This window comes from Columba livia, chromosome 10 (assembly GCF_036013475.1).
Source record: "Columba livia isolate bColLiv1 breed racing homer chromosome 10, bColLiv1.pat.W.v2, whole genome shotgun sequence".
NCBI classification, from domain to species: Eukaryota; Metazoa; Chordata; class Aves; order Columbiformes; family Columbidae; genus Columba; species Columba livia.
Genome location: NC_088611.1, coordinates 8,250,192 through 8,278,184, shown reverse-complemented (window position 1 = coordinate 8,278,184; position 27,993 = coordinate 8,250,192). Strand labels below are relative to the sequence as shown.

At 63.0% G+C, this 27,993-nt stretch overlaps 3 protein-coding genes across 6 annotated transcripts in view; all 3 read right to left on the bottom strand.

Annotated features, from left to right (window-relative positions):
• Positions 1 to 557: 557 nt before the first annotated feature.
• LOC135580454 (serine/arginine repetitive matrix protein 1-like) lies at positions 558 to 6,472 on the bottom strand. The gene is made up of 6 exons (XM_065075316.1): positions 5,845 to 6,472; positions 5,394 to 5,492; positions 4,438 to 4,545; positions 4,003 to 4,065; positions 3,397 to 3,604; positions 558 to 2,868 (listed from the first exon to the last, which is right to left on the bottom strand). The coding sequence occupies exons 1-6, from the start codon at positions 6,047 to 6,049 to the stop codon at positions 2,259 to 2,261; spliced, it is 1,293 nt and encodes a 430-aa protein (XP_064931388.1). The 5' UTR covers positions 6,050 to 6,472; the 3' UTR covers positions 558 to 2,258.
• A 2,268-nt stretch (positions 6,473 to 8,740) lies between these two features.
• LOC102097899 (acylamino-acid-releasing enzyme) lies at positions 8,741 to 13,418 on the bottom strand. 2 transcript variants are annotated; one of them, XM_065075305.1, is made up of 22 exons: positions 12,969 to 13,418; positions 12,498 to 12,648; positions 12,289 to 12,415; positions 12,115 to 12,208; positions 11,955 to 12,030; positions 11,714 to 11,877; positions 11,504 to 11,641; positions 11,324 to 11,415; positions 11,209 to 11,249; positions 11,011 to 11,132; positions 10,807 to 10,867; positions 10,641 to 10,738; positions 10,499 to 10,550; positions 10,325 to 10,413; positions 10,115 to 10,253; positions 9,958 to 10,041; positions 9,797 to 9,877; positions 9,613 to 9,701; positions 9,306 to 9,496; positions 9,134 to 9,236; positions 8,960 to 9,066; positions 8,741 to 8,892 (listed from the first exon to the last, which is right to left on the bottom strand). In XM_065075305.1, the coding sequence occupies exons 1-22, from the start codon at positions 13,401 to 13,403 to the stop codon at positions 8,787 to 8,789; spliced, it is 2,640 nt and encodes an 879-aa protein (XP_064931377.1). In that variant the 5' UTR covers positions 13,404 to 13,418; the 3' UTR covers positions 8,741 to 8,786. The 2 variants fall into 2 exon arrangements, with proteins under 2 accessions (XP_064931377.1, XP_064931378.1); XM_065075306.1 differs by having other exon boundaries at positions 12,498 to 12,627.
• Positions 13,419 to 13,460: 42 nt separating this feature from the next.
• BSN (bassoon presynaptic cytomatrix protein) overlaps positions 13,461 to 27,993 on the bottom strand; it is a 95,047-nt gene continuing 80,514 nt past the window's right edge. For 2 of the 3 annotated variants that reach the window (XM_065075281.1, XM_065075283.1), the window contains 8 exons: positions 21,065 to 27,685; positions 18,257 to 20,375; positions 17,221 to 17,969; positions 16,847 to 16,940; positions 16,582 to 16,725; positions 16,325 to 16,379; positions 16,142 to 16,238; positions 13,461 to 15,603 (listed from right to left, as the gene is read on the bottom strand). In XM_065075281.1, coding sequence (XP_064931353.1) covers positions 16,339 to 16,379; positions 16,582 to 16,725; positions 16,847 to 16,940; positions 17,221 to 17,969; positions 18,257 to 20,375; positions 21,065 to 27,685 — 9,768 coding nt within the window. In that variant the 3' untranslated portion in view covers positions 13,461 to 15,603; positions 16,142 to 16,238; positions 16,325 to 16,338. The remainder of the gene's footprint in view (positions 15,604 to 16,141; positions 16,239 to 16,324; positions 16,380 to 16,581; positions 16,726 to 16,846; positions 16,941 to 17,220; positions 17,970 to 18,256; positions 20,376 to 21,064; positions 27,686 to 27,993) is intronic. The other variant, XM_065075282.1, reaches the window with a different exon arrangement.

Here is a 27,993-nt window from a genome sequence, read left to right as displayed (position 1 = left end):
TCCTGGGCACGCTAACCTCCTCTTCCCAGGTTGTGTGCACAGTAAAAACCTCGCTCAGGGAGGATCTTAACAGGGGGCATCAGCGCCCACCCCCAATGGGGTCCATACTTTGCAGCACCCCCAGCTGGTCATGGCCATGAATTAGGGCCCATCAAGGGTCCATTAACCAGGGAAAACTTTTGTTGTGCCTCCAGGAGGTGCTCTTGATGCCTTCCCTCTTTTGCTGGGTATCCCACTGGAGGATGTTCATGGCCAGAGGATGCCACTGCAACAAACGTTCCCTCACCCCATGGACCCTCCACAGGCCGTGTGACTGCCCAGACCAGGCGCCCATCACCACCTCCCACACCGTGCGCCGGTCAGGTTGGCGTCTCTGTCTGTTGCTGGCCATGGCCGGGGGCTCACCCAGCCCCTCTGGGCCCCGCTGCTGGTGGGGGGAGCCCCATGCCTGGTTCCTCCCCACGCTGTGGGCAGCCAGGGCTGTGCCCGGGCCTGGAGATCAGCCAGGGCTGGTGCCTGGTGGGGTTGACGCTTAGCACTGACAATGCGCCTGTTTTGGTAATGCTCTTTCAATGAATAATTATAGCATGTTTAAAAAAAATGCGATGTCACGATTCACACTGCTGATTGGTTTGTTCTTACTTCATTTTATTATTAACAGCTTTGTTTCAAGATATTGCTTTCTGTCTGTTGGCTAAAACCTCTGCAGATTCTACCCTGCTGCTCTGTAACAAGAACTCCTCTGCCCAGCAGCAGAGCTCAGCACAGGTGCATAAGGAGCTGCATGTATATAGTGTTCCTGGCGGGAAAAAACGATACATTGTGGCGGGAAGCGAGCGTGTTTACTATCGGCTGTAGCGCAACAACGAATCACATGGGGCACAGCCATAGTGATATGTTTAATGAATAGGCTGGGCGGGAGAAATTAATGAATATGTAACAGGTACCGGGAGTGGCAGCAGGGATATGTCTGTAGCCCTGTCGGAAGAATTTTACCCTCTGAGTACCTCAACTGATGTGGATGGGAGGAGGGACCACCTGCGGCCGGGGAACAGGATCTATAGGGGGGTTGCACCTCCCCCATTTTCAGGGACCCTGCAGGTACTCCTGTGGACTCTCCCTTTATTAGATTTTTAGATTATTAATTTTTCTTTTAATTTTGTTTTCATAGAATCATTTAGGTTGAAACAGATGTTTAAGATCAAGTCCAACCATAACCTAAATCTGGCACTAAACCATGTCCCTAAGAGCCTCATCTGTGTGCTATTTAAACTCCCCTGGTGCTGGTGACTCCACCACTGCCGTGGGCAGCCTGTTCCAATGCCCAACAGCCCCTTCCAGGAAGAAATGTTTTCTCACATCCAGTCTGAACCTTCCCTGGTGCAACTTGAGGCCATTTTCTCTCACCCTGTCATTTGTTACTTGGGAGAAGAGACCAACACATTCCATGCTACAACCTCCTTTCGGGTAGCTGTAGAGAGTTGACCCAATCCACGTGGTATTTGGAAGCATCCAAGTGTCTAATGAAGTTAGAACACTATGTAACATTAGCACTGAGGGGAGCTCTTCTAAACAAGAACAGAAGTAGTTTTCACTTAAATTACAAAACATTCACCTCATTAAAAAGATTTAAAACTGACTCAGTCAACAACAGTGTCGTGGGAAATCTAACAGTATAAAGGATCTTTGTAAGCAAGAGATGGTCACGTATTGTGATCAAACCACAATAAAACGTAACCAGGGAGGACCTTTGCTATGCCTCCAGTACACCTGCTTATCAGGCTTGTGTTCCTAGAGGTGCTCTTGCTGCCTTCCCTCTTTTGCTGGGTATCCCACTGGAGGACGTCCATGGCCAGAGGATGCCACTGCAACAAACATTCCCTCACCCCACGGACCCTGCACAGGCTGTGTGACTGCCCAGACCAGGCGCCCATCACCACCTCCCACACCGTGCGCCGGTCAGGTTGGCGTCTCTGTCTGTTGCTGGCCATGGCCGGGGGCTCACCCAGCCCCTCTGGGCCCCGCTGCTGGTGGGGGGAGCCCCATGCCTGGTTCCTGCCCACGCCGTGGGCAGCCAGGGCTGTGCCCGGGCCTGGAGATCAGCCAGGGCTGGTGCCTGGCTGGGTTTGCTGTTGGTAGCACTCGGACACTTGTGTGACAGCTCAGTCCCTCTTTATTTGGATAGAAAGGGCTGATCCCCAAATCAATTGGTGGGGGCTCTGTCATCGCACCCCAAGCCCTGCCCTGGGGGGGCTCCTTCAGCCCCTGCCGAAGGGCTGGGGTGGTGGGGGACGAGGGGGTGGCGGGTGCCGGTTGCCACCTCGTGGGTCCTGCTGCATCATGGTGAGCTGGGACCGGCCGGGGGAACGCGGGGACTGGCTCGGGGGATGCAGGGACCGGCTCGGAGGACGTGGGGGCCGGCTTGGGGGATGCGGAGACCGGCTTGGCGGCTGAGGAGACCGTGGTGTCGGTGGGCGCTGGAAGTCCTGTCTGCTTGGGGGCCGGAAGCCACTTTCACGGGTCATCCTCTGTGGGGTGGCCATGGCCGGGCTGGGAGGACGTGGGGGCCGGGGGGGCCGTGGGGAGGCCGGGCGCTCAAAGTCTTCTTCGGCCTGGGGCCAGTAGCCACCGTGCTGGTCCCTCCTCATCGGGGTCACCGGGCTGGGGGGCCGTGGGCTCCGCGGGCGTGATGGTTTGGGAGGCGGGAGTGGCGGCTCCCGGGGTTGGATCCAGCTCTCATGGATGTCTTCCTCGCCATCCCAGCTGTCTGGGTGTGCGTCCCAGCTGTCCCGGCCAATGTCCCAGCGGTCCCGGCGTGGAGAGCGGCCTCTGGATTCCTGATGGGCTCCAAAAGCTCTGTCCTGCTTTCTGTGGATGGAGCCATGGAGCCTGCTGAGGCCCGAGCTGCAGGCGGGACACGGGGACTCTCCTCCGCAGCACGGCCCAGAGCTGGCACGGCTCACACCATGGCTGAGCTGCTGGCTCCCCTTGGCCGAGGTGGACACCTGCACCTCAGGGCACCGCCGAGCAGGTGGATTCCTCCGGGCAGGTTCCCCCTCAGGAGCCGTGACAGTGCGCATCTCGCCTTCTAGGGCGATCTCATCCCCGCTCCTTCTCGTCCTGCCCTGGCTTTGCCTGTGCCTGTCGCTCCTGGGGCTGCTCTTGGCCAGGCAGGGTCAGCCGGAGCTCACTCTGGCTCCAGCCAGAGCAGGCTACCAAGGAGGTGGCCCAGGAATTAAGAGGCCAATTCAGGCACCCAACAGTAGCGCGAACCTCAGCAGAATTCTTTGGCCAACCACTGACTTGCCCCTTCACAGCAGCCTGACCAGAAAGGCTTGGTGGCTACAAACAGCTACCTAAGGAAGCAGTTGGGGTGATGGGAAATCAATAACTCACTTTTTTGCCTTCCTCCGCCGCCAGAACAGGAAGGCCATCACTGCCACTGCTATTCCAAGTGGCACTAAAGTGATGGTTAGAGCTGTGTTTATCATACAGCTCTTTCGCACATCTTGGGGGCAGAGAGGAAGTTCGTCCTCTTTAGAATTGGAAACATCTGCTTTCCCCTGGACTTCGGAAACACCTGCGCGTCTCTTGTGGGTCGCATCTGCGGGAGCAATTCTGGACTTTAGTCTGCTCTGTGCACCACTGGTAAGCCTGCAGCACCTTTGATATAGCCAGCAAGTTCTCTGTTGCCCCCAGTGCTGGTGCCTGGAGGCACCATCCCACCCTTTGGGATAGGGTGTCCCACTGACAAAACTCAGAAGGCCACAAGGGGTGAAGCGCAGCAGCTTCACCGTTCGCTCCTTCAGGGGACACGGACAAAGCCCGTTCCTGCAGCAGGGAGTGCCACCCCCACCCGAGGGGACGGAGTCAGGCCTTCACAGCAGACACTTGAGCCTCGCTCTCCCTTTCTGCCTTTTCTCCAGAATGGGCACTGCTGCAGGTGCTCCCAGGTTTCAGGACGTGTCTCCTTTGGGGACTCCCAGTGGGATTGATCAGTACCTGAGTCCGTTTGAAAAAATTCATATACTCTGCTGCGGTGGACTTCTCCTGGCTTGGGCGGCACTGCCAAAAACCAGAGACGACAGGGAAAGCATCAGCACAGCTCTGACACAGAGGATGCAGGTTCCCTCTAAGCCCAGTCTGGCAGTCAGAGCATCACTCCGGACCCAGCTCACGGGAAGGATCGCGCTCTGTGCTGCTCTTGTGCCTCTGGGGACTCACGGCAAGATCTGGGCTGCAGCTACAGCAGGAGGTACATGCGTAAGAGAGTCCCATTTCCCACCATCTGTGGAATGGGGCCCAGATGCCCCCAACTCAAAACACTTTCAGCTTTGGCTGCTGACGTGACGTGCAAGAGCGGGCACTGGGGGAAGAGCCTGCTGCCACAGCCCAGTCCCGATGGGTGACACCGGCTGATCACGGGACAGCAGTTACCTGGCCGGCCGGTGTCCCGCATCCCCTCCAGTTTTCCACCAGGGACTGGCAGTGAGCGGCTGCTTCCTTCTGGAAACGCCTCCTTCTGCACAGCCTTGCGGTCCATATCTTGGGAAAGAAAGGGGGACAGCTGGATCAGATGGAACCCTTCCCATCAGGGAGATGGCATCTGCGGGAGGCAATACTTCTCAAAGGCACCAAAAAGGAATAGAAACAAGGCCTGGGCTTTCAGGACTGCGCCTCGTCACCACTCCAAACAGCCACGCCTGACCTGCTGGGAGACCAGGAAATTGCACGCGACCTCCTGGTTCCCATTGCACGCAGTGCATCTCTGGCAAACTGGCAAGTGACGCTAAATGCCTCCTGCAGGGCGGACGGGAAGAAGCCGCAGCCAGGCCAGCCAGGGAAACAGCCCTTCTGAGAAGGCTCCTCCGCAAGGCCCTCACGCCCTTCCCCCTGAGCACCAGCCATGGCCACGTTCGTCCCAGCCCCGCTATCGGCCTGCAGACAGGAAACTGAGCTCAATCCAAAAAGGCAGCGGAATCAGCATCTCCACCCGATTCCTAGCACAGGAAAGGGCAACCAGCATTACTTGGGACCTCGATCCCGCCTTGAACCGGCCCTGTGGGCAAGCAGTGCTACATGTGAGCTGAACACAAGTTCAGCACACACCAGGCCCTCCAGTCTGTGTCCTGACGCCTGCACAAACCAGCTCTGAGCCCTAATGGTGAAATGGGGGCAGCAGCTGCCCCTGGCTCTTGGCTGGAACCACAGCTGGCAGCAGAGGCTCTGCACCATCTCTGTGTCTCGCCAGAGCCTGCAAGGAGTGAAAGCCAGCATCACTGCGAGGCTCTGATCAGCCCCTTCCCACTGTGCGGGCCACAGCGTGTCCAGATGTGTGTCTGCATCATCTGGCTGTCCTGTCTCATGTCTAATGCAGAGTGAAACAGACCCACCGCGTCCTCCCTGCGATTTCTTCAGAATTTGCTTCCTGAATTCAGGTGCCTCTGGGGGCTTTTTTCCTCCTTCAGCTTGATACTCTGCTCTTGGAAGACCTTAACAGAAAGTATGAGGTTCAATTTTATGTCAAGACATTACGGAAAAACAACGCACAGCTTGTGAGGTCAGCAGAGACAGACTACTCAGCCCTGCGACGCCAGCCAGGCTGTAGCCCAGCATCCAGGCGAGGAGCTAGAAAAGTCTTTCCCACGGGCACATCTGTAACCAAACACCCAAAGAAGCCTCTGTCATCTACAGTGATCTGCATCAGCAGAACCGAATTGCAGCTGCAGTGAGGAGAGGGCACACACGTGCAGGTCTCTGTCCCCACACCCGAGAGGTGTCCAGCTGGAGGACCCTTGCGCTTGGAGCTGGCAGCTCAAAAGGGAGGAAAAAGCCATGACGTACCCACGGCATCTCCCAAAGCCTCCATCCTGGAACCCGGACGGGAACCTGGATCACCTTGGCCGACAGGCACGGCTGCAAACAAGCGCAGGACAGAACAGCTCCGTGACACAGCGCAAGTCACTTCCTCAGCTCGGAGCGGCAGGGAGTGCAATATCAAAGCGGGGATTACTCCACGGCACTCGTCCCTCCCTCCCACTCGGGACATGCGGCAAAGAGTTACCACGTGCCTGCAGCGGCACCGTACTGGGACAAACGAACCACGCGTGGAGCCGCCGGGAGAAAGGACTCCCTGGAGCTCACAGCTGCTCTAACTCAACCCCAACAAGCCGCTGGCTTGGCAGCTGGCACCGGGAGCAGCTCAGGCTCTGAGGGGCTGGCAAAGCCACTTTCCTAAGGGAAAGCGCCCCGGGACACATCCCTGAGCCCGGCCCGGTCCCGCTCTGCTCTCCTCTATGTCTCTGCTTTGGTCACAGAAGGAGCGACTTGCCTTACCCACAGAGAGAAGATTAAAAGGTAAATGCTCCTTCCCCCCACTGAAACATTATCAACGTTTCTTCCTTCTTGAGAACTTACGACCAGGACGACCCAAGGGCTCCAAGCCAACAGCCAGACGAGAGGATTGATCAGGGCCACCACCCCCATCTAGAAGCAAGCACAGATGGATATCTTCCTGTTACAAGGTTGGATCCACTTGCTGCCTTAGTGAACCACGGGCACTGGAAGGGGCTCAGGTAACTACACAGGAGCCAGATGTAGGTCGAGCTTCCTAAAGCTGCAGAGGGGCCTGGTGACCTCTTGGCTGGCTCCTGGCAGCTCTGCAAACACTCTCCCCAGGCCACGTGCAACACTCCTCAAGGAGCAGATGGATCAACACGCAGAGGAAACCCTCGCAAAGCCCTGGAGGAAAAGCTATCCTGCCCTCTTCTTGGGGAGAGGAGCCTGCTGGCCGTGAAAGGCTGCACCACTGCCACCCACTTACCCGCTCCCCGCGCTCGCCACGGAGCAGCCTGGGCAGTCCTGGCATGCAGGGCCACCCAGAGGAGGAGGAGGGGGAGAAGGTGCTGGGCGAGGGCCATGGCACCCGCGCTTGCACCACACTGCTTTCGCTGCCGCTGCTGACGCTGCTGCTTTCGCTGCCGCTGCTGTCGCTGCTGCAGTGAGGGTCGGGAGCTGCGCGGTCCAGTCATATGGCTGTCGCAGCACCGTGTGGCTCTGTGACCTCACAGCCCCACTGTGACCTCATGGCTGGGCCGAGGCTGCACGGGGACGGCTCTGAGGGTGCTCATGGAGAACCGCTGGAGCACGGGGGCTCTGTTATCCCCCAGTGTGCATTGCTTACGTGTGCCACGGGCACACGGACCTGACCCTTAACATTTTTGGCACTCAGAAGGAGGCTGTAGCTGCTCTTGCAAATGCCGCTCCCAGTTTGGGAAAGGCCAAATGCTCCAAGTTCCTGTACCTCCCGAGCAGATACACCTCTTTTCCCTTTACAAGTGATCAGCATTTCAACATCCACCCTCCTGTGTGGTCAGAAGTTTGGGAAAAAGCCACCAGCCCATCACCACTGCTGGAGCCCTTGAAGGGCCGTGTGTGCAGAAGCATTTGTGCATAAAGGTCACCAGCACGGGGCCTTGTCCCTGGCCACGCAGACAGGGGGCAGGAGGCCCTTGCCAGCAGCCTTGTGCCCGCCCTGGCCTCTGTGTCGCTCTCCAGGGATGTTTTTCAGTTGTGCTGGCCCTGTTGATGCTCAGCTCCGCAGGCTTTGCAGGCACAGGCTGTCCCAGCCCACCGCAGCGGCTGCAGCTGCAGCTGGCCGGAGCAGCCCCTTCTGTACGTGGTGGAAATGAAGCAGAACCAAAGGCCAGTGCAGAGTGCTGACCACTGTCATGGTTTAACCTGAGCCAGCAATACAACCGCTATAGCTGCTCACTCACCCCTTCCCTCATCCCCCCCCAATAGGGGAGAGAATCAAAAGGGAAGGTAGAAACTTGGATTGAGATAAAATAAAAAACACTACTAATAAATATATATATAAGAGGAAATAAAAAATAGTCAATGCAATTCCTCACCAACTCTGTCTACCAGGAAAACAGTACCTGGTGCCAAAGCTGATCCCAGAGAGAGAGAAGAGAGGAAAAAAGCAGAAAGGCTCAGAGGCTCCCTGGCTGCTGGGCTAGAAAACGAGCAGCTCTGGCTTTTCAGCCATTCTGTATGTGGTGGAAATCAAGCAGAACCAAAGGCCAGTGTAGAGTGCTGACCCGCTTTCGTGGTTTAACCCAAGCTAGCAATACAACTGCGATAGCTGCTTACTCACTGTCACCTGCTGCCTGCACTGCATCTGCCGGCAGAGAGCACTGAATTGCTGTGCCCACCACTCACCGGTGCAGAGCAGGATGTCTGTCCCCCTGTGGCAGTGCCAAGGGTGGTATGGGTGACAACTGGGAACTGTCTCAGCTCTCAGTAGCAGGTAGCAGGGCTGTCGGCCACCTGGGCAGGGGCAGAGGCACGCTGGCGGGGGAAAGCTCACCCCTCTGCCTACACCCACCTCTGAAAGGAGGCTGCACTCATCCACACAGCCCCTCAGGCTCCCCTGCCCACCTTCGCACCCTGCTCAGTTGCCGAATCCATGGGGCCCTGCTCCGCCATGCTGGGCCGCTGGCACTGGCTGCACAGCAAGCTGCCAAGGCATGTGCGAGCAGCTGGCGTCAGGGGCCTGCCCGGCGCTGCCTGCCCTCCCCGCAGCCGCTGGGAGGTCCCACCCTCCGCCGTGGCACACTGCAGCCCTGGCAGCACACACACCCAGTCCCATGGGAGATGGGTCTGCTGGCTGTGAGCTCCAGGTGCACTGGGAGCGGAGGTGGCACTGGCACTGACACCACTACGGGAGACACCAGGATGCTGAGCTACACTGTTTATTGGGGGGCGGCAGCAATGGGGGCAAGTTAGCACTGCAGGTGCTTGAGCAGCCACAGCACCATGTTCATAAAGCCGTCAGCTTCGGCCTCGACACCGGCCAGCGCGTGGTTGTTTCCCGGGTACCAGAGCAGCCTGGAGGGGACAGAGGGCTTAGTGCTGTGCCCATGCCCCCAACCCGGGCACCCAGCAACCCACTCACCGCGTGGGGATCCCTCGGGCTTTGAGGGCACGGTAATACTCCAGCCCCTGCTTCGGAGGCACGCGCCGGTCGTCCTCCCCCAGCATCAGCAGCACAGGTGCACGGACCTGCGGGAGCAGCAGAGCCTCAGCGCTGGCACTGCCAGCAGGGAGAGGGACAAGGACAGGGCCATACCTGGTCAACATAGCGCATGGGTGACTTGAGCAGCATGTCCGTCCACTGGGCTGGGTCTGGCAGGGCGTCAGGTGCATAGGATAGCCCTGTTTCCGTCAGGCACCTGCAGGCAAGAGGTACGGGGGCTCGTGTGGGGTTAGGGTGGTGGGGGCATGGTGACAAGGGTACTCACCAGTCAGGGATGTCAGTGGTGGCCACCATGGAGGCAATGTTCACCACAGGGTTGCGGACCACACAGGCGTGGTAGGTGTTGGGGTATTGGCCGAGGAGGTGGCAAGCCAGGAAGCCCCCATGCGAGCCGCCCACCAGTGCCACCCGGCCGGCATCCAGCGGCTCCTCCTGCAGCACCCGCTCCACGCAGAACTGCCACCATGGTGGGGGGGACACCCGCTGAGTCAGGTTGGCCCCACTTTCCCTCCTTGGGGCACCCACAGGAGCATGAGGCACCCTGGGGTCAGGACCGCATGCCATGGCCATACCTGCACATCGCACACATCCTGCGTGCCCACGTTGCCCGGCAGGGAGGCCACGCCGTCCTGGCCAAAGCCCAGTGAGCCACGGTAATTCACTGCGGGGGGGCAGCATGAGAGCCTTCCTTCCCCCACCATGGCCCCACCACAGGCACTGCGCACCCAGCAGTGCCCGGGCCCTGGTGTCACTCACCCAGCAGCACAGCGAAGCCCAAGCGGCACAGCGCTGCCGGGTACAGCATCCACCCAGCCGTGAAGACGGAGTGGGGACCCCCTGCGAAGGGCAAAGGTAAAGGGGGGGTAATGCTGCCTAGCCAGGGCAGGGGCTACATTGGGGCAGGGACAAGCTCTTACCATGGGGCATCACAACCAAGGGGGGCTTCTGGGAGGTGAGGCTCTCACTTGGGCACAGCAGGATGGCATCAAAGTCCAGGCCCCCTGCAAAGGTGGGGTGGGGGGGTCAGAGCTCAGCAGGGGCAGCAGAGCCCAGGCTGGCCCCCCTGGCACTCACTGTACTGGGGGTGTTCCTGCTCCAGCGGGGGCCGCAGGGTGCGAATGCTCCAGCTGATGCCGGGCACAGGGGGCGCATCCTGCAGGCAGACCCACTGCACCTGCGCCTCCTGGCCAGCGCTGGGCAGGACGGCCACTTTCTGCATGGGTACAAGGGTCAGTTCCAGCACCGAGGGACTGGTGGGCACTGGGGAGGGAGGCGACACCTTACCAGTGTAGGGGGGCAGCTCGGGGTGGAGAACCTGGCCACCAAGAGGTCCCGGTCGATGGTGAGGACAGACCAGCTTCCCTGGGGAACATCTGGGGAAGAAGCGGGGTCAGACCTGCAGGCCTGATCCCCTTGCCAGCACCAACACTGCCATGGCCCTGATGATCTGCCACTCACCAGCCGTCAGCGAGGTCGTGGCACCTGTCACTGTGTCCACCACGAACACATCCTAGGGGCACAAGGGCAGAGTCCAGCAGAGTCCTGACATGGCGCGGTCCCCCCACGTGCTCCCCTGCCATCCCAGCATGGCAGCCCTCACCTGCTGGCTGCGCTGGGCCGTGTCCAGCACCAGCCTGCGGCTGTCAGCTGCCCAGCACAACCCTGGCAGAGCGCTGCAGTAGATGCCCGGGAAAGAGCCTGTAATGAGAGTGGGGGTGCTCAGCACCGCTCTGTGCACCCCTCACCACCCCCAAGGCTGTACTCACCCCATGTCTGCCGTGGCACGACCTCCAGCACCATGGTGGTGTGCTTGGTGTACCAGTCGTACTGCGGGAGACATTCACAAGGTCAGTTTTGCAGAGTCTCAGCACCCACTGCAGCCTGGGAAGGGGGAACCACCACCCTCCTCCAAGCCCCCAACCCAGCACGGACACCCCAACACCTCCCCAGTGCCCCCTGCTGCTGCTCACCATGCGGAGGCGGCTGCACTGCTGGTGGGGGCCTAGGGCCTCGTTCTCCAGGTAGACGATGCGGCAGCGGTCGGGGCTGAGCCGTGGGGACCACACAGCCCTGGTGTCCTCAGAGAGCAGCTCTACAGGGGCATGAGGGGACGGTGAGGGGCTGTGGGGAGCTGGGGTGCTGGCAGGACCAGGGTGCGTGTCACTCACCGCATCTCCCGCCCGTCAGGTTCACGTAGAAGAGCGCTGAGCTGGGGACAGAGACAGGTGTCACAGCAGGGCCAGGGGGATGGGCTGGGCTGTCGGGTGCCCCTCAGGGACTCACCGGCGGTTGGTGCAGTGCCGCAGCCCCAGGCGGAAGGGCTTGTGCCACCAGCCCACGAACACCACGCCGGTGTCATCGGGGGACCAGAAAGCCTGCGGGGTGGCGGGGAGTGAGCAGCTCAGCCTGCCACTGACCCCCAAAACCTCCCTGTTTTCGTTCCCCAGGGCACCCTGTTGTGACCTGGCCAGGGGAGAGGTGCTCTGGGACGCCCTCCAGCACCGAGATGTTGCTGCTCTCGATGTCCAGGACACAGAGGACGGGCACGCTGCGGGTGGTCAGTGTCTCCCCCCAGTCCTCATGGTACACGAAAAGCTCGCCCTGTGGCACAACTCTGTCAGCCCCATGGCCACTCCTGCTGGCCCCCACTGGCCCAGGGAGGGGAAACCCCACCTTGAGGGGCACGTCCTCCTTCTTGGGGTACCCTGTGTCCTCATCAGAGGTGCTCAGCTCTGGGGCTTTGCTCTGGAAGAACGACTCGGCCTTGGGACGCTTCTTCTCCGCCACGTAGAGCAGGTGGGTCTCCGAGTGTGACCAGGCCAGGCAGCCAAATTGGTCTGCAGCAGAGGGTCAGGCACTGGCCCCCTGTCTCCCCAAGACCCCACATCCCCCCCGGCATGCCCCGGCCCCTCACCATCATCATAGACACTGCCGTGCTTGTCCAGCACCGTCAGATCGATGCTCTTCACCTTGCGGTTCTGATCCCAGACCTGGGGACACAGATGCCAGGGCGGCCACGAGCTACAGTGTGGACCTGGCTGTGAGTCCCAGAAAGTACCCAGCCCCCCCCTCACCTCCAGAAACTGCTTCTCCTTCTCCTTCTCCTTGCTGGGGACCTTGCGCAGGACAGCCTTCAGCGCCCCGCTGGGGGACTCCCGGCTCAGCAGCCTGCAGGAGGGTGGGTGCCTGTCAGCCCCCGCCACCAGCACACCAAGGGGATGCTGGCATGGGGACAGGACCCGACTCACTCATCCTTGATCTCAGAACAGGTGCCAGCGGGCCCCGAGTAGACGACAGAGGCCCCGTCGTGGAAGATCAGGTACTGGCGGCAGAACTTGACGTTCTCGGCCCGCGCCAGGTCCCGCTGTGACCACTCTGAGAGGAGCTGGGTGAGGACACGCGCTGTGTCCCCGCAGGCGGGCAGAGAGCCCCGCGGAGGGACACCCCATCCCCGTACCGGTGTAGAGGCTGCAGTACTTGCCCCCGTACTGGGTGGTGACGTCGGGGCCGATGCAGGCGGTGCTGAGCGTCGGGTGCCGGCTCAGTTCCCGGTAAATCTCAGCCATCTCCTCCGTGCTCGTCGGCACCTGCGGAACCCGCCGGGGTGGCTGCGGCGGCGGTGGGGCAAGAACCGGGGAGCAGCGGGGCACAGGGGGCAGTTAGCGGCGCACCAGGGCACATGGCGGGAATTAAAGGGGGTACTGGGGGCAGTTACTGGGGTACCGGGGACGTAGGAGGGCACTGGGGCAGCACCGGGGCGCGGAGCTGGGGCAGTCACCAGGGTACCGGGGGGATTGGGAAGGTGCCGGGGGCAACTACGGGGTATCGGGGTGCAGGGCCAGGGCAGGGGTGGTGCCCGGACGGTGCTCCCGGGGCGGGCACCGGGGACAGTGACGCCAGGGCACCCCGCTCTCCCTCAGCCTCTCACCGGCGGCTCCATGTCGTGGCGGCGGGGGCGGCGTGGCCAGCGTCGGCACTTCCGGGACGGAGGGGCGGGCCCGGCGGCCTGCGGCACCTCCCATTGGCTGCGAAGCTCGGCCCACCGCCTGAGTTGCGGCGCCCCCTGGTGGGCGCGGGTGGCGCCGCTGGAGGACGGCTCCGCTCGCCCCAGCCCAGACACCGGTTCATCCGTGGCCCCGTTTGGAGCGGTAGCCCGGAGCCAGGGTGCGGCACCGCAGCCTCTGGGCCGCTCCGGAGCGGTTTCCCGGGCAGGTGGCTGCAGCGCGGTGGCTCCGTACACAGGCCGGCGGTATTGGAGCTCACAGAGTGCCCCCCAGCCCAGCCCCGGGTGTGGGCGGCAGAGCCCACCAGCACTTGGTGCCGACCAGCCCCACGGGGCTCGCAGCCCGGACACCCCCTCCATGCCGGGGGTCTGGGTCCCGCCCCCTTGCCGCAGGCAGGAATCGGGGCCAGTCCGTGGTTTGTGTCAAGTCCTTTTTATTCTGTTCCCACAGAAACACCTGGTGAGGGGGCAGCTTCTGGGAGGGAGTCACGACACAGCGGCGGGGGCGGCACGGTACGGCACGGTACGGGGTCACTACGGGTGGCACAGAGCACAGCAGACACGCACACCGTCACAATGTTCGGAGGGAGCGCACCCGGCATCGCGCTGACCGCTGGAAACGGCGCCCGGCCGCGCTCAGCCCTTCGCCTTTGCGCCCTCCGGCCCCGGCCAGCACTGCCACAATTCGGGCTGGGGGCCCGGCCCCACAAGGTGGGCTACACGCCCCCGGTCCCGGCGGGCACAGAGGCGAGGTGGCGGATGCGAGCCAGGCCCCAGCGGGGCTCTCGGTCCCGCCTGCGATTTACACACTGTACAAGTATTTACAGCGCGAGGAGCGGCGGGGGCCGGGGACCCGGAGGAGGCACCCGTGGGCTATGCACTTGTCATCCGTGGGGAGAGGCGGCAGGTGTGCGCGGGCCAGGGCTCTCCGCGGTGGGGCTGCCCCACGGGAGCACTACGCTCCCCCCAACCCTCCCCACCTTGGGCACAGGCAGAGCCCCCTGCGAGGGACCTGCCACGGAGCGTGGGCTTCCCGCAGCGACCGGGTCCTCGATAACAAGTGCACAAATCTGCAAAGAGCTTTCAGTACAGCGATGGACTGATGGAAAAGAAAAAAAGAAAAGTCCAGGCAAAGAACAGCAAGCACTGAAAGGCGGGTGGAACCGTGCAGAGAAGTTGCAAGCCATGCTTTACGACGGGACAGACGGTCACGGGCGCTAGGGCTGCCCTTTGGCAAAGTGGCCCTCCGTGGGTCGAACATGCCACGAATTCATACGCACGGGTGGTCGATAAAGAGTAGTTCTCGGGTCGCTTGGCAGCACACTTTGCGATGAAACCCTTAGGCGCGACACTGAACTGAGTAGCTATTCACAGGTCTTGTTCTGGAGTCGTGGTATTTCCTTGCATAGAACATCAGGCAGGCGAGGGGGCAGCTGCCACCCGCCGCAGGGGGCACCAGGGGGGTGCTGCCAGCGCGGGGAGGCGGCAGAGCATGGGAGGCACACGGCTGTACGCTGGCAAGCCCCCTCCTCGGGCTGCCTCCCCTCCCAGGAACCCCCTCCTGGCAGGGCGAGTGGGCTTTGGCCACCGCGCTGGCCGTCCCCGCAAAATGGCTTGAGAAGGACTTGGATTGCACAGTAAGAGGAAGGATTCTGCCGGAGGCAAAGCTCTCCTGATCTTGTTCCACGGGATTTGTGCTCTTTTGTAGCCTCCTGCACTCTATTGCTTCTACAGACGACAGCCCGTGTGCTAACTCATCGCACAAAGCAAAGAGGAAAGAGGATTTGGTATAAAGGTAAAAAAAGAAAAGCCCCGAAAGCAAAACAAAATAAACCCAGAGAAACTGTGAAAAAAGGACCCCCCTGACGACACCCCGTGTCCCCCCTGGTGTGGATGAGGTATACACAGAAATCAAAATGGGATGATTAAGGCTGTTCTCGAAAGAAAAGGGGTGCCCGGCGGCGGGCGCGCTGGCTGCGTGGCAAGGGCCAGCGCGGCCCGTTCGATGCTTCCAATGGCTTTGGGGCAGCGCCGTGGGCCGGGACACACGGCCGCGTCGGCAAAGGCCGGCCGTGCCGCCTGTCAGAGTCCTATGGCCTCGTATTTCAGTAGTGAAACAGTGTTAGGTCCTAGCTGACGCGCTCCAGGGCTCCCCAGGGGACCGCGAGCGGGCCGCAGTGCAGGGGGCGCAGGGACGGCCCCATGGGGTGGATGGGGCTGGGAAGGAGGAGCGGTGCCCACAGCACCCAGCCCTCAGCTTGGGGTGGGGGAAAACCTATGAAGAGACCAGAGCTGGAGTTTGGAAGGAGCAACTCTGTGTATAATCTTGAGAAAGGGCCACAGCCCACCTACGAGGCCTGACCCGATTGCCTAGATCAGGCCCATCCCCTCAGGGCGGCCATGGGGCAGAAGGTGCATCGCCCACCCGGTGCTGGGGCTTGCCGTGTGCCGTGCCAGAGCTGCTTGCCAGGCGTGGGGGGCACCCACCCCAGGGCATCCGCCGGGCCCCCATTTGGCCGCCGTTTGGTCCAGCATCCAGGGATCGCCCTGCTTTCAAAAGCTTGTGAGAAACAGAGAGAGGCATTAGTCCGAGCGGTGATGTCTCCGCGGAGGGGACCCTGCCGAGCGGCAGTGCCAGCCCGAGCGAATGGGTGGCGGCGAGCCAAGATGTGCTGCTGGGGGAGCAGCTGCTGCCCGCCCCCGCGCTGGACGGGTTCCCGGAGCAGAGCTGGGGCCGCCCAAACCTTCCCTGCAAACCCAGGGTCTGCACCAGTCTCCACATGGCATCGGCCCACGCAGTGCTGCCGGGACCAGGGAACAAGGCTGAGCCCCCATGCCTTGGCTTGGGGCTGGCACTTGGGGATGAGGATGGGGACAGCATGAAGAGGATGGGGACGGACAGCATGAAGGCGATGGGGCTGCACTGTGTCCTTCTTGCCCCGGGGGCTGGGAGTGAGGCAGAACTGGGCTCAGCAGGTGCCAGGGGGGACAGGGGTGCCATGGGAGCCTAGGGATGGCACAGCAGAGGGGGCTTGTGTGACGGAAGGGATCGGTGCGATGGAGGGGACCAGTATGTGGCCCTGCCCTACGACACTCACTGTTATACCCAGAGTCCGGCGCCGTGTGCTGAATTCACTGGCGTCTTCATAGGTTTTTCCACGGCAACGACTCAATCTCCACTTGCTTCCCAAACTCCTGCAGCAGGAGGGAGCGGGAGGGTGTCAGCTGCAGCCAGGGCGGGAAGAGCCCCTGGCACAGCACCTGGTGCTGGCTGCACTCACCTTGTGCCGTCCTCTCACCAGAACGAAGTGAACTTCTTTCCGAAAGCCGACACCGCTGCAGGGAAGTGAGAAAGGCATCAGCATGGAGCAGCCATGCTGGCCCCCCACCTCCCCATCTCCCAAACCGCTGCATTTGCCCCAAACTGCAGGAGCGCCGCATCCTGCCATCTGCACCTGGCCACCACTGCGGCACCCAACCCCATCTGAGTGCAGGAGAGCATCACTGCGCTGTCCCAGTCCCTGGGAGCAGCCCTCACCTTCAGTCAGTTTGCCTGCTTGTTCTGCTGCCCCCCCCGGCAGGATTTTGGAGAAAACGCTCTCTCCTTCCGTTCCGGGCTGTCCTGTTGCCAGGCCGGCAGGACCACGCAGCCCGGCCGCCCTTGGACCAGCCTTGCTGTCTGCTGCAGGATGAAGGAAGCCACCGTTAGCAGGAATGGGTCTGGCGGGGGCTTCAGCCGAGTCCCTGGCGTGCCAGGCAGCTGGCACGGGGGAGGATGGCACTATGTCCCTGGGCCCACTGACCTGCTGCTCCCAGGGGCTGTGCCATGGGCGCTCTCCCCGGCTGCTGTGGCACTTTCGCTGCAGGTTTGGATGTGTCTGTCTGCTCCGCTTTTGGCTGGAATGAAGAAAACAGCTCTCAGGGCTCACCCACCCAGCAGAGCAGCCTCTGGGGGAACCTGGGCTGGGAGGTGACACCAAAACCCCCAAATGCTGTAGGAAAACGGCCCCGCAGCCCCAAAAGCAGCAGGGAGGGATCCAGGGCACAGGGATGTCCCCCCCACATTCCCTCAAGGGGATGGCTGCTCCCGCAGCATGCAGGGGTGGGCAGACAAGTGAGATCTAACTTGCCCCATGGTTCCTCTCCCCACCCCTTCCCCTGCCAAGCCTGTACTTACCGCCGGTGCTGTGTGCCCACCCGGCTGTGCATGGAGCGTGGCTGGCGCCTTCCCCACCGCCTGGGCTGGCCCTGGCTGCTGCTGCTGCGGTGGTCGGGACGATGGGGGTCCCTGGGTCCTACCCCGGGCCTCAGGCTGTGCCGAGCTCCCCGGCTGGGCAGCCTGCCGTGCTGCCGGCTGCTGCCTGCCAGCTGGCTGCTGCCCTGCCTGCTGCTGCCTGCCTGCCGGCTGCTGCGGGTGTGCGACAGGCTCTGGCTTCGGCGCTGGGGTGGCCGGCCCATGTGGCTGGGAGGGCTTCTGCGCTTTGGGGGTCTCGGCGCCATGGTGGTGTGCAGCGGGGCGGGATGGCGGGGCGTACTCAGCAGAGCCTGGGCCGTAGGGTGCAGGCACGCGGGGTTCAGGCTGCTGCGCCTTCTTGGGGGCGGCTGATGGCCCATGGCCACGGGGCTCATGGCGGCCCGGTTCCCGCGGGTGCTGCTTGCCCGAGCGCCGTGGGGGCTCGTCGCCGGCATGCCGGGATGTGCTGGCATGGCGCCCATACTCTCCATGATGCCGGTGCTCACGGTGCTGTGGGTAGTCGTCGTGCTGCCATGGGTCCTCGTCGGGGGGCTCGTCGTAGTCATGGTAGGTGTGCTTAACCGGGGGTCTCTTCTGCGAAGAAGAATGGCCGCCATAGTGCCTGGCCCTCTCCGCCCGTGCCTCCCTGGGCTTATCAAACCAGTCTGTCTCCTCCTGACCCAAATGATAGGCTTCGGAAACCAAAAACAAACCACAGTCAGTCTCTCACTTGAGGCCCCCCGGGTGAAGCCATGCAATGAGGTGGGAGAGGCAAGCAGCGGACACGCGAGTGGGGGACAGCCCGCGCCGCTGGGGAAGGGACACAGCACGGGACCGGCTAACACCGAACACCCAGGGCAGGGGGAGGAAGGCACATGTCAAGCAAACTGAGGCGGTGAGAGTGTCTCTGCGTACAAGCGGAGGGGCATGCCCCGGGGAAGCGCCATGCTCTGGGGTGCTCACCACGGGGAGCCGTTACCTTCGCTGTCCGAAACAACGCAATGGGCATCGTCCATGCCGTAGCCCTCCTCGTGCTTGTACGAGTGACTCCTTGGCACATCTTTGATGTGCTCTTGCACATCAGGCAACGAGTGGCTGGAGCAGAACTGGGAGCAGGGATCCCCTGCCGACTGGGAGCCGGGCCCTCCCGCGCTGCGTGACCCCCCCACTGCCTTCCCCAGGGGGCTGACAGGACTCTCCTCCTCCGAGGGCTGCGTGCGGATGGGCGCCCGCCCCCGACTCTGGCTCATGCTGAGGGACGAGGGCTTGGAGCCGCCTTTCTGGGAGCGCTCCATGCCCTCCCGCTCATAGGACTTGCTCCGGCTGCCCGCCTCCCGGCCAGAGGGCTTTTCCACCCCGTAGCTGGAGGAGCGGGTTCTGCTGCTGGCAGAGTAGACCCGCTCCTCCTCGTCCACCAGATCCCGGTTGGAGACGCCATAGTACTTCTGCTGCTCGTAGACATTCTTCTTCAGGCCATAGGTGATCTCCTCCTGCAGCTTCTTGGCCCTGGAGGCCACATTGCTCCCACCGACCGAGGTTGTCACCGCGTAGGAGGCCAGGTCTGACTCCACATCTTTGGCTTCTTCGATGGGAGAAAACTTGGAGATCTTTTGCTCCATGCCTTGCTTCCTGTGCTTGCTGCGCTTCGAGGAGACAACAGCAGGTGCCAGGTTCTTGGAGGAATGCTTTGGCAGTGCTGCACTGGAGCTGTGCTTGTCAGCCCGTGAGGAATGCCGGTACTCGCTGTCCCCATAGTAGTAGGACGAGCCAGCAGAGCTCCCCAACACCCGGCCATTGCTCTCAGTGCCCCGGTGGTAGCTGTTCTTCCCTCGGTGGTCCGGGCCGTGGTGGTCGTAGACATCCTCCTCAGACTCCTCCTCGGCTTTGGCATAGCAGCAGGGCCGGCTGGAGCCCTCAGCATCCCCCAAATCACTCTTCTCTCTGCCATGGCGGCTGTCAGTGCCTGTGCTCACCGGCTCCGCTTTCTGCCCCTCCACTGCTGGGCTCTCCTTGGTAAGCTCGCTGATGTCCTCGATCATCACGTAGTTCCGGGGGATGTTCTGCTCCAGGCTGGTGTAGAGGGACTCGGACGAGAAGCTGGCCGAGGGGCCCTGTGCTGCACCAGCTCTCTCGGCCGGCCGGGCCTCGGGTACCTTGTACTGCTCATAGCCACCACTTGCTGTCGTGGCACTGAAGGTGACGTCGGGGACGGCAGAGGAGCTGGTGGCCGTGCCGATAACCTCGTAGTTGGTGGGGACCTTCTGCTCCAGGTCAGCAAGCGAGGTCTGCCGTGGCTTCTGGTGCCCGCCAGTGACCTCGGCCAGGCTCTGGAAGAGGGAGGGCTGCGTTGCTGGCACAGCGGCCACCCCGGCGAAGGCGCTGGGGGTTTGATAGGGGTTTTGGGGCCGGTAGCCTGGCTGGCTTGGGGTGCCCAGCTCTGGGTACGTGGCACCAGGGGCTGGGAAGGTGCTGGGAGAAGCAAAGGTGGGCAGCGGGGCCGCTGGCAAGCCATCCTGTGTGGTGCTGGCCGCGGGGTATTGTGGGGGCTGTAGGCGTGGTGGTGGGAAGGCGGGGGGGCCAGGTGGAGCAGGGTACGGGTAGGCGCCGTAGGAGGCAACAGGGGCGGCAAAGTCAGGGTACTGGCCGGTGGGCACGGGGTGCAGGGCAGTGCTGTCGTAGGTGGCGAGGCGCAAGCTGTGTAGGTCACTGTCGGACAGGTAGTCACGGCGGTCCCCGGGGCCACGCAGGTAGGGGTGGTCCCGCCCACCCCCCCGGTCCTTCAGCAGTGACTCCTTGCGCTGGGTGATGCCCAGCTCCAGGTACTTCAGCTTGGCATCGATCTCCTTCTCCTCCTCGTCCAGCTCTGCCTGCTTCTTCCGCAGCTTGGTGGCCTCATGCTCCACCAGCTTCAGGTCGCGGTCCAGCTCCTTCAGCAGGCTGGCCTTGGTGACCGGCGCTGTGGCCTTGGGGGCCAGGCTGCTCAGGTAGAGCTGGGGGGTGGCCGGGCTGGCCAGGGGGACATGGGGCTCTTCAGGCGGTGGGCTGGGCAGCGTCCGCTTCACCTTGCGCGCCAGCGGGCTTGACTGCAGCCCCCCAACCTGCAAAGCCAAGAAAACCTGGTCAGGGCTGAGAACGGGTGTCCCCTCATGTCCCCCCTGAGCATCACGGAGCTTCTCCTGTGCCCCCTGTGCACATGTTCCCCCATGCACCAGGGAAGCGGCATTTATGTAAAAGCGCAATAAATAGGATGGAAGTAACAGGCAGGGCGCTTTCCGTGAGTAATTACCGGGGTGGAAGCCAGCCAAGCGCCGGGTTGGCCACGTGCATGCTGCCGCCTGCCACAAAAACTGCTCTGCGTCCCCAGGCACTCAGCAGCAGGGCTCGGGGGAGCAGCCGGGGCTGCTGCTGCCCCAGCAATTGCCCCAGGGCTCTTTGTGGGGCATTTGGCAGCTAAAGGCAACTTCGATGCGTGGGGACAAAGGTGGAGCGAGAGCTGCCGCAAGCCAAAACAGAGCCGTGCGCAGCAGCTGCACCTCGGGAGAGGAGGGGAACGCGGCTGCGGCAGGGGACAAGGGACAGCCTCGATCCTGCCACCCAGCAGCAGCAGGTCCTGCAGCTGGTGGAGCTCCAGGGCCTCCCTCCGGCTGCCGCTCCTGTGCCTGCTGGCTGCTGTGGGAAGCCAGCTTTTTAAAATATCAATTGCTGCAGCGCTAATGAAACTGAAATGTCCCGAGGTGCCTCCTGGAGCTGTTCCCCAAGGGAAAAGTTGTTCTCTGCACTGACATACCTGGGTGCTGGGAAGCAGCGGGTGCTGGTAGAGGGAGAACCTGTCCTTGCCGGCCTCCTCAGCGGTGGGGCTGATGGGCTTGGGGTCGGAGAGGGAGCGCTGCATGGTCTTGATGGGGCGTGGGAGCGTCTGCTGGCGCTGGGCCGAGTCGGTGAAGTGCTTCTGCGGGGGCACGTGAGCCTTGTTCAGCCGCTCGCTGGTGGCGAAGGAGGACTCCAGGAGACGGTGGGGGGACAGGGGGGAGACGGGCGAATACAGGACCTGAGGAGAGCGGGGCGGCTGGCGTGTCACCAGCTGGGAGAGGGACTCGGCCGGCAGATGGGACTGGTAGCCGATTTCCAGGGGATCCGGCTTCTTCTTCTCGAACTTGCCCAGGGTTTGCTGCCGGACAGCGTGGGGGTCCAGGGGACCCGTACCCACCATCTGGATGTTGGTGGAGTAGGGGGGGATGGTGGTGGGCACAGTCAGCTGGGGGACCACCACGCCAGGCTGGGGGGCCGGCTCCGGCTCCGTCTGGCAGGCCAGGCTCTCGCCTCGCTGTGTCTTCTCCGGGGCTGAGATGTACTTGACGATCTCCACCCGGGGGTCATGGGTGGTGATGTGGATGGAGGGGGAGACACGGAGGAGCTGGTCAGGCTCTGTCTGCACTGAGCAGTCGCTGATGGTCTGGATGCCCACACTGGCTGTGCCGCGGGACGTCCCCTCCGTCTTGCCCTCAGTACTGGCCTCGGTGTGCCGCGATGGCCGGGAGCGCCGGCGCCGCACAGGCTGCTCCCACTCCCCGCTGTCCTCCTCGTCTGTCTGCACGCTGCAGTCAGCACTGCGCCGCACCCGCCGCCGCCGTGACAGCAGGTACCGCTCCTCACCGTCCTCCTCGTCTGTCTGCACGCTGCTGTCTGCCGTCTTCCTCGCTGCAAAGGCCTCCCGTGCCGCATCCTTCTCATAAGCATCCCGCAGCCGTGGCATTGAGTTCCTCTTCTTCATGCCCCGGCTGGGCTCCCAGGACTCCTCGGCCTGCAGCGACATGTCTGAGGCCGAGCTGCTGAGGGGCCGCTGCGGCGTGGGGTAACGGGGGCCAGTGTGTCCCTCTGGCAGTGCCTGTCCCGGCGGGGGCCATGCCTGCCCGTTGTGCGGTGGGCCCCGTGGCAGCTCGACGGGCCCCTCGGGCGGGCGGGCAGTGGGCTCAGCGGGGAAGACGCTTTTCTGGCGCTTCTGCTCCTCCAGTTGCTGCTGCAGCTGGTGCTGGAGCTGGTGGATGTGCTCGAGCTGCAGGCGCTGCTGGGCGAGCTGCTCCCGCTGCAGCGCCAGCTGCGCGTGCCGCTCCTCCTGCTGCTGCTGCAGCACCTGCTGCTTGATGCACTGCAGCTCCTGCAGCTCCCGCTGCACCAGTAGCTGCTCCTTCTCCCGGTGCCGCTGCAGCTCCGCGCGTTCCCGCTCCAGCTCCTCCTGCAGCCGCAGCTGCCGCAGCTTCTCTAGCTCCACGCGCTCCCGCTCCAGCTGCAGCACATGCTCCTGCTGCTTGCGTTGCCGTTCCTCCTCCCGCTCCCGCTCCTCTCTCTGAGCCCCATCTACCGCTGCCTTGGCTGCTGTGGTCACCTGCCCACCCTCCTTGACGGCCACTGGTGCTGCCGGACCCTCAGCGCGGGGAGCAGCCCCCGCCGGCTCCGCTCTCTGCAAGCCGCTGGAGGGGGCAGTGGGGGCTTTGGTAGCAGGGCTGGTGCCCGCTGGTGCTGTGCTGACAGGCTTGCCCAGGTAGACGGGCGTCTCCATCAGTGAGGCCGCCGGCCGGCTGGGGGCCGGGTAGCGGTAGAGGCCCTGTGCTGCCAGCGGGACGCGGGGGGAGATAATCGGCAGCCGGGCCAGGCTGGCCAGCGGCACCGCCGCCACACTGCCCGGGCCGTAGGGTCTGTAGAGCCCGCGCAGCATGGGCCGCAGCACTGAGGCCGGCTGGGTGGTGATGGGCAGTGTGGAGGCGATGGGCGTGTTGATGGTGGAGTAGATCATCCCGTCGGCAGCTCGCACGGTGGCAGTGGAAGGGAACATCTGCCGGACAGTGCCCAGGCGGACGCCAGGGACGTTGTACTGCACCAGGTTGCCGAAGCCCTGCTGTGCCTCAGGGAAGGAGGGGTTGTACACCCTGCTGGGTTTAGGGGGCGCGGGGCCCTGCTGCTGAGCTGCCAGCCCCCCCGCACCCCCTGGCCCAGCACTGGGGCCATAGGGCAGCAGGTCGGGGCCGTTGGCATGCCGGCCCCCGTACTGGTCCATGGAGTTGAGGGCAGCGCACATGCGGCTGATCTCACGCGCGGTGGTAGCACTGTAGTGGGCCAGGCTGGACTCCTGGAAGCTGGCCAGGTCCCCCCGGGGCGAGAAGCGGTAGTCAGAGTAGATATTGGAGACCGAACTGTACCTCCGCATGGGGAGTGAGTGGCCCAGCAGCTCCCCTGGCTGGCGTAGGTCGGAGAAGGAGCCATACTGCAGCCCCTGGCCCAGGTAACCCCCCTCAGCGAAGCCCACGCTGTAGGAATGCTTCATAGTGCTGAGGTCCACAGCAGCGTCACGTGCCGGGGAGGGGAAGGGCTGATCGCCCTTCGTGGGGTAGTAGCTCATCCCGATTTCAGAGAGGTTCGTGTCGGACATGGAGGAGTAAAGGCGTCCGAAGGTCCCGGCGGGGTAAAACTTCTGCTCCTCATAGAGCGCGGGTGCTGGGGCCGGCTGCTCCCGGTAGGGGAAGGTCTCTGGCAGCTCCGGCTCTCTGCTGCCGTAGAGGGGAACACTGCCTTTCAGGCCGGGCACCACCACTTCCCCAGCTTTCTTCTCCGGCATCTTGGAGGTGGGGTTAAAAGCACCGGTGCAGCTGCCACCAAAGGGGAACTTGTAGACCATGTCACAACAGGCCACCTGGCTCTCCGGCTTCACACCTGTCAGGTCCAGCACATTGGCTGGCAGCTCCTCCTTCAGCACTTTGGTCACAGGGCTGGCCGCCGCTTCCTCCATCTGCACCATCATCACCTGGGACTTCTTGCTGCCCATGGCAAGGAGCGGGCTCTGGCTCTTCAGCTCCACTGGCACCGCCCGGTACAGCTCCGAGCCTGACTCTGGTGGGAAGGGCTGCGGGAGGCTGCCAACATTCTGCACCCCGCCGCTCTGTGTGATAAGCATGTCCTTCTTCACCACCTGGCCTGGCACGCCGTATCTTGCAAACTTGGTCTGCGGGGCAGCAGCAGGCTCAGGCTTGCTGCTGGCCACCCCGCTGGCTCTGACAGCGGCCGTCTGGACACCCTGCTCCACCTGCTTCACCTGCGCCAAGCACACCGGGCTCCCAGTGCCCTGCCCAAAGTCCACCCGGCTCTGGAAAGGGTCTCCATACACCACAGGCTGCTTGGACTGTGAGAGGAGCATGGGGGAGGCGATGGCCAGGCCGGCAGTGCTGGCTGCTGCAATGATGGCGTGGGGTTGTTCCTGGGCATTGAGGTTGATGATCAGGGGCTGGATGGCCGTGGACTGCCGGCTGGGGATGTGATCCAAGGTCAGGCAGTACTTCCTGGCCTCGGTGGCCAAGGAGGTTAGATCCATGCCTTGGTCCGTGATGATGATGGGGGCAGACTTCAGCGCAGTCCGTAAGTCCACGGCATTAGTGCCCGATGCCTTGGGCCCTGGCTCGACCCGGGATGTGCCGGGGATGGAGGAGATGCGGCACAGGGAGATGTTTTCCGCAGGGAGTGCTCCCCAGCCGTACAGCCCCGTGATGCTGTCAGCAGCTGAAGTCACAGCAGGGGTCTTCTGGGCCTGCTCCTTCACCGGCTGTGCCCTGACGTAGGCTCCCAGCGGCTGCTCCGGTGCCGGGCTGTAGCCATGTGCTGGCAGCTGCCGGCTCGTCCTGGTGGGGGATGAGGTGGGGGACGTCAAGGAGCTGGAGCTGGCTGGCTTGGTTTGGCTGGCTGCGTCAGCTGCCAGCGTGATCACCATGAAGGGGGAATCCTGCGAGGAGGGCTGCCGGGCCAGGCGTGGTGAGCCTGCCCGGTGCGGTGTCTGCGTCCCCTGTGCCACCATGGGGGAGGAGGTGGCAGGGCTGGCAGCTGCGGCAGTGGGACCCTCATAGGGGAGGAGGGGGCTCTGTGTCTGCGTGGAAAACTCCGCAGTGGCCTTGGCGGCACGGGTGGGACTCTGCGTGGGGGAGGTGGGTGAGAGTGGAGTGCTGGAGCTCTTGAAGAAGGGGTGCATCTTGGGCGGTGGGGGCTTGCTGTCGCTCGTGGCTGGGAGCTTCTCCCTGGCTGTCTGCACACTGATCTCCACCGACGCCTTGCTTCTGCCAGGGTCCTCTGTCTGTGAGCCATAGCTGACTGTGCTCTTCACTGGGCTGTAGCTTCTGCTGGCTACAGATGGGGCCTCTGGAGCTGGGGAGCCATAGCTCTGCAATGTGCTCGCAGGGCCACCTGCCGCTGTTGTCACCGTGCTGGTAACTTTGCCATAGGTGTAAGGAGTGGTGGCAGCCTTGGATGCCAGGCTGGGCACTGCCGGGGAGCTCTGGAGCTTGGCTGGGTCTTGCCCCTCTTTCGCAAAATGCTGGGTTACCCGAACATCGGGAATGGCCTTGCCTGCACTGCTGTCAGAGGTGGCAAAGGAGACAGGAGCAGAGAGCTGTGTGGGGCTGGTGCCGGGGGTGAGAGGACCCCCGTTCTGCTTTAGTAGGTCAGCATAGGCGCTCTCGGCATTGAGGAAGTGCTTCTCCTGGTATGCTTCCTCCTGCCCCTTCACTTTCTCTCCCTGTTCCAGGGCCAGGTCGAAGGAGGAGGACCTGCGCATCCTGGAGATGCTCTGTGAGGTCTGCAGGATCTCCTCATACACGGCTCCTGCCTTTGGCAGGGTGCTGGGGTAGCTGGGCTGCGAGGGGCGCGTGGGACCGCCCTCATACTGGTACTCCTCACCGTACTGGTACTCAAAGCCGTTCTGGCCCTCGCTGCTGCGGTAGCTGACCTGCTGGTAGGCGCTGCCATAGGAAACAGCTGGCTGGGCCTGCTGGACCTGCTGCTTCTGCATCATCTCTGCCTTCCTCATCATTTCCTCATAGGCTTCCTCGGCGCTTTTGAGGGGCTTGCTGGCGGGCTGGGTGGGGCCGCTCTCCCCCTTCTCTGTCGGGGAGTACAGCGACATGAAGGTGGGCAGGTTGTACTCACTGCCCGACTTGTACAGCTTGGAGGCCACGGCCTCGAAGCTCTCGGCCTCTGAGTCAATGGAGGGCGAGTACTCGGAGCAGGAGGAGCGGTGCAGCTCCTCCATCTCTGCCGCCTGCCGCAGCTCCTCGGTGGGGGAAGCGTCCTCGATGGGGGAGAGGTTGCTGGGGGGGGTTTTGGAGCGCTCCCTCCTCCGCTGGGCCCTCAGCTCCTCCTTGTCACGCTTGGTCTTGCGCGCCGTGCTCCGGATGCGCTGCTGCTCCACCTCCCGCATCTTCTCCTGCTCCCGCAGCAGCTCCTCTTCCTCCCGCAGCTCCTCCTCCTCCGATGAGTCCTCGATGGTGGGCAGCAAGGGGCCATGTGAGCGGTGGCGAGCCTTCCTCTGCTGCTTCACCTCCTCCAGCCGCTGCCGGCGGCTGGGGCTGCTGTCACTGTCCTCCTCCAGGGAGGAGATGGAGGTGGGCGAGGTGCCTGAGGTGTAGCTGGGCGTTGTGGCGGGCAGGGTGGAGGAGTACTCACCACGGGAGCGCTCCTCGGGGGAGCCCGTCAGGCTCTCCATCTCCAGCTCGGGCTCCCGGTCCAGGCTGGTGTCTGCCTCCTGCCCCATCTCCATCTCCCGGCCATAGCCAGTTGTGCTGTTCAGCTCAATGGTCTTGAAGCGACGCAGTCCGCCTTGGGCCGTGTTCAGGTCGTCGCCCTCCGCCACCTCCACCTCCTTCCTCTCCTCCTTGTAGAGGCTGCCAGGGCTGTGCGGCAGGCGCCGCTTGGCCGACGCTGGCTCTTTGCCCTTTTCTGCCTCAGCCTTCTGTCCGGCTTTGGGGATGCTGTACTTGGCATGCCCATAGCCTTCCTCCTCCTCCTCCTCGAGGTTGTCCTCCTCTGCACTCATCTCCATGATCTGCCTCCGCATGAACTCCTCATCGCTCACCTCTGCCTCCCGGCCCTTGGGCCGGGGGGGCACCGGAGAGAAGCCCCCCTCGCTGCTGTCCTCCACGTAGTCATGCCGTAGCTTGCTGCCAAACTCATCCGAGGACTCCGTGCTCTCCCGCCGCTCCCGCTGGTTCTCCCACTCTAGCGAGTCCTCATCTTCCTCCAAGATGTCCTCCAGCTCCTCATCCGAGTCAAAGGCTTCGGGGGTGATGGAGAGGTATCGTGGCCGCTGCCGCTGCTCCTCCCGTGGCTCCGGGCCACCCTTGCCACGCTCAGCGGGCTCCGGTGGGGGACCCCGGCCTTCCAGGAGGGGCCGCATGCTGCTCTCCAGCTTGGTGAGCTCGGAGGGGCTGGGGGGACTCTGCCCGGCCAGCCCAGTGCCACTCAGCTTCTCCTCCTCCTGCTGCACCAGGCTGGTGATCTCGCTGTGCGAGCTGGAGATGCCATCAGAGGAGTAGCCGGTGTCACTGAGGCTCTGGGGGCTGCGGGACAGGTCCGGGGGGTACGGCTTGCTCCCCTCCTGTGGGCAGGGCAGAGCACAGTGTCAGACCTGTGCGGCTTCGGAGCTGCTACCCCCGCTCCCCCACCTAATCCTCCCCTGGGGAGCACGCAGAAGGTCTGGGCGGCGTTGGGAGGCTGGGGGCTGCCCCGTGTAACTCCCAATGGCTTGTCAGCAATTTGTCTGTGCGCTAACGAAGGCAGGTGATGGGGTGCTCTGCATGCAGGGGATGGCACAGCAAATGTCCCCAGGGTGCAGGCATTGTGGGACTCATCAATATGTTTAAAAAACTGGACCCTGCCAGCCTTATCTCTCCAATAACTAGCAGG

Coding starts and splice junctions, on each gene's coding strand:
- LOC135580454 (XM_065075316.1), bottom strand. CDS start 6,049: ATGTCCCGAGTGGGAGGGAGGGACGAGTGCCGTGGAGTAATCCCCGCT. Junction 5,493..5,844: donor GGCTTTGGGAGATGCCGTGG/GTACGTCATGGC, acceptor CTTTCTGTTAAG/GTCTTCCAAGAGCAGAGTAT. Junction 4,546..5,393: donor GAAATCGCAGGGAGGACGCG/GTGGGTCTGTTT, acceptor TTCTTTCCCAAG/ATATGGACCGCAAGGCTGTG.
- LOC102097899 (XM_065075305.1), bottom strand. CDS start 13,403: ATGGAGGGGGTGTCCGGGCTGCGAGCCCCGTGGGGCTGGTCGGCACCA. Junction 11,642..11,713: donor AGGAGGACGTGCCCCTCAAG/GTGGGGTTTCCC, acceptor GTTGTGCCACAG/GGCGAGCTTTTCGTGTACCA. Junction 10,414..10,498: donor CACGACCTCGCTGACGGCTG/GTGAGTGGCAGA, acceptor CTTCTTCCCCAG/ATGTTCCCCAGGGAAGCTGG.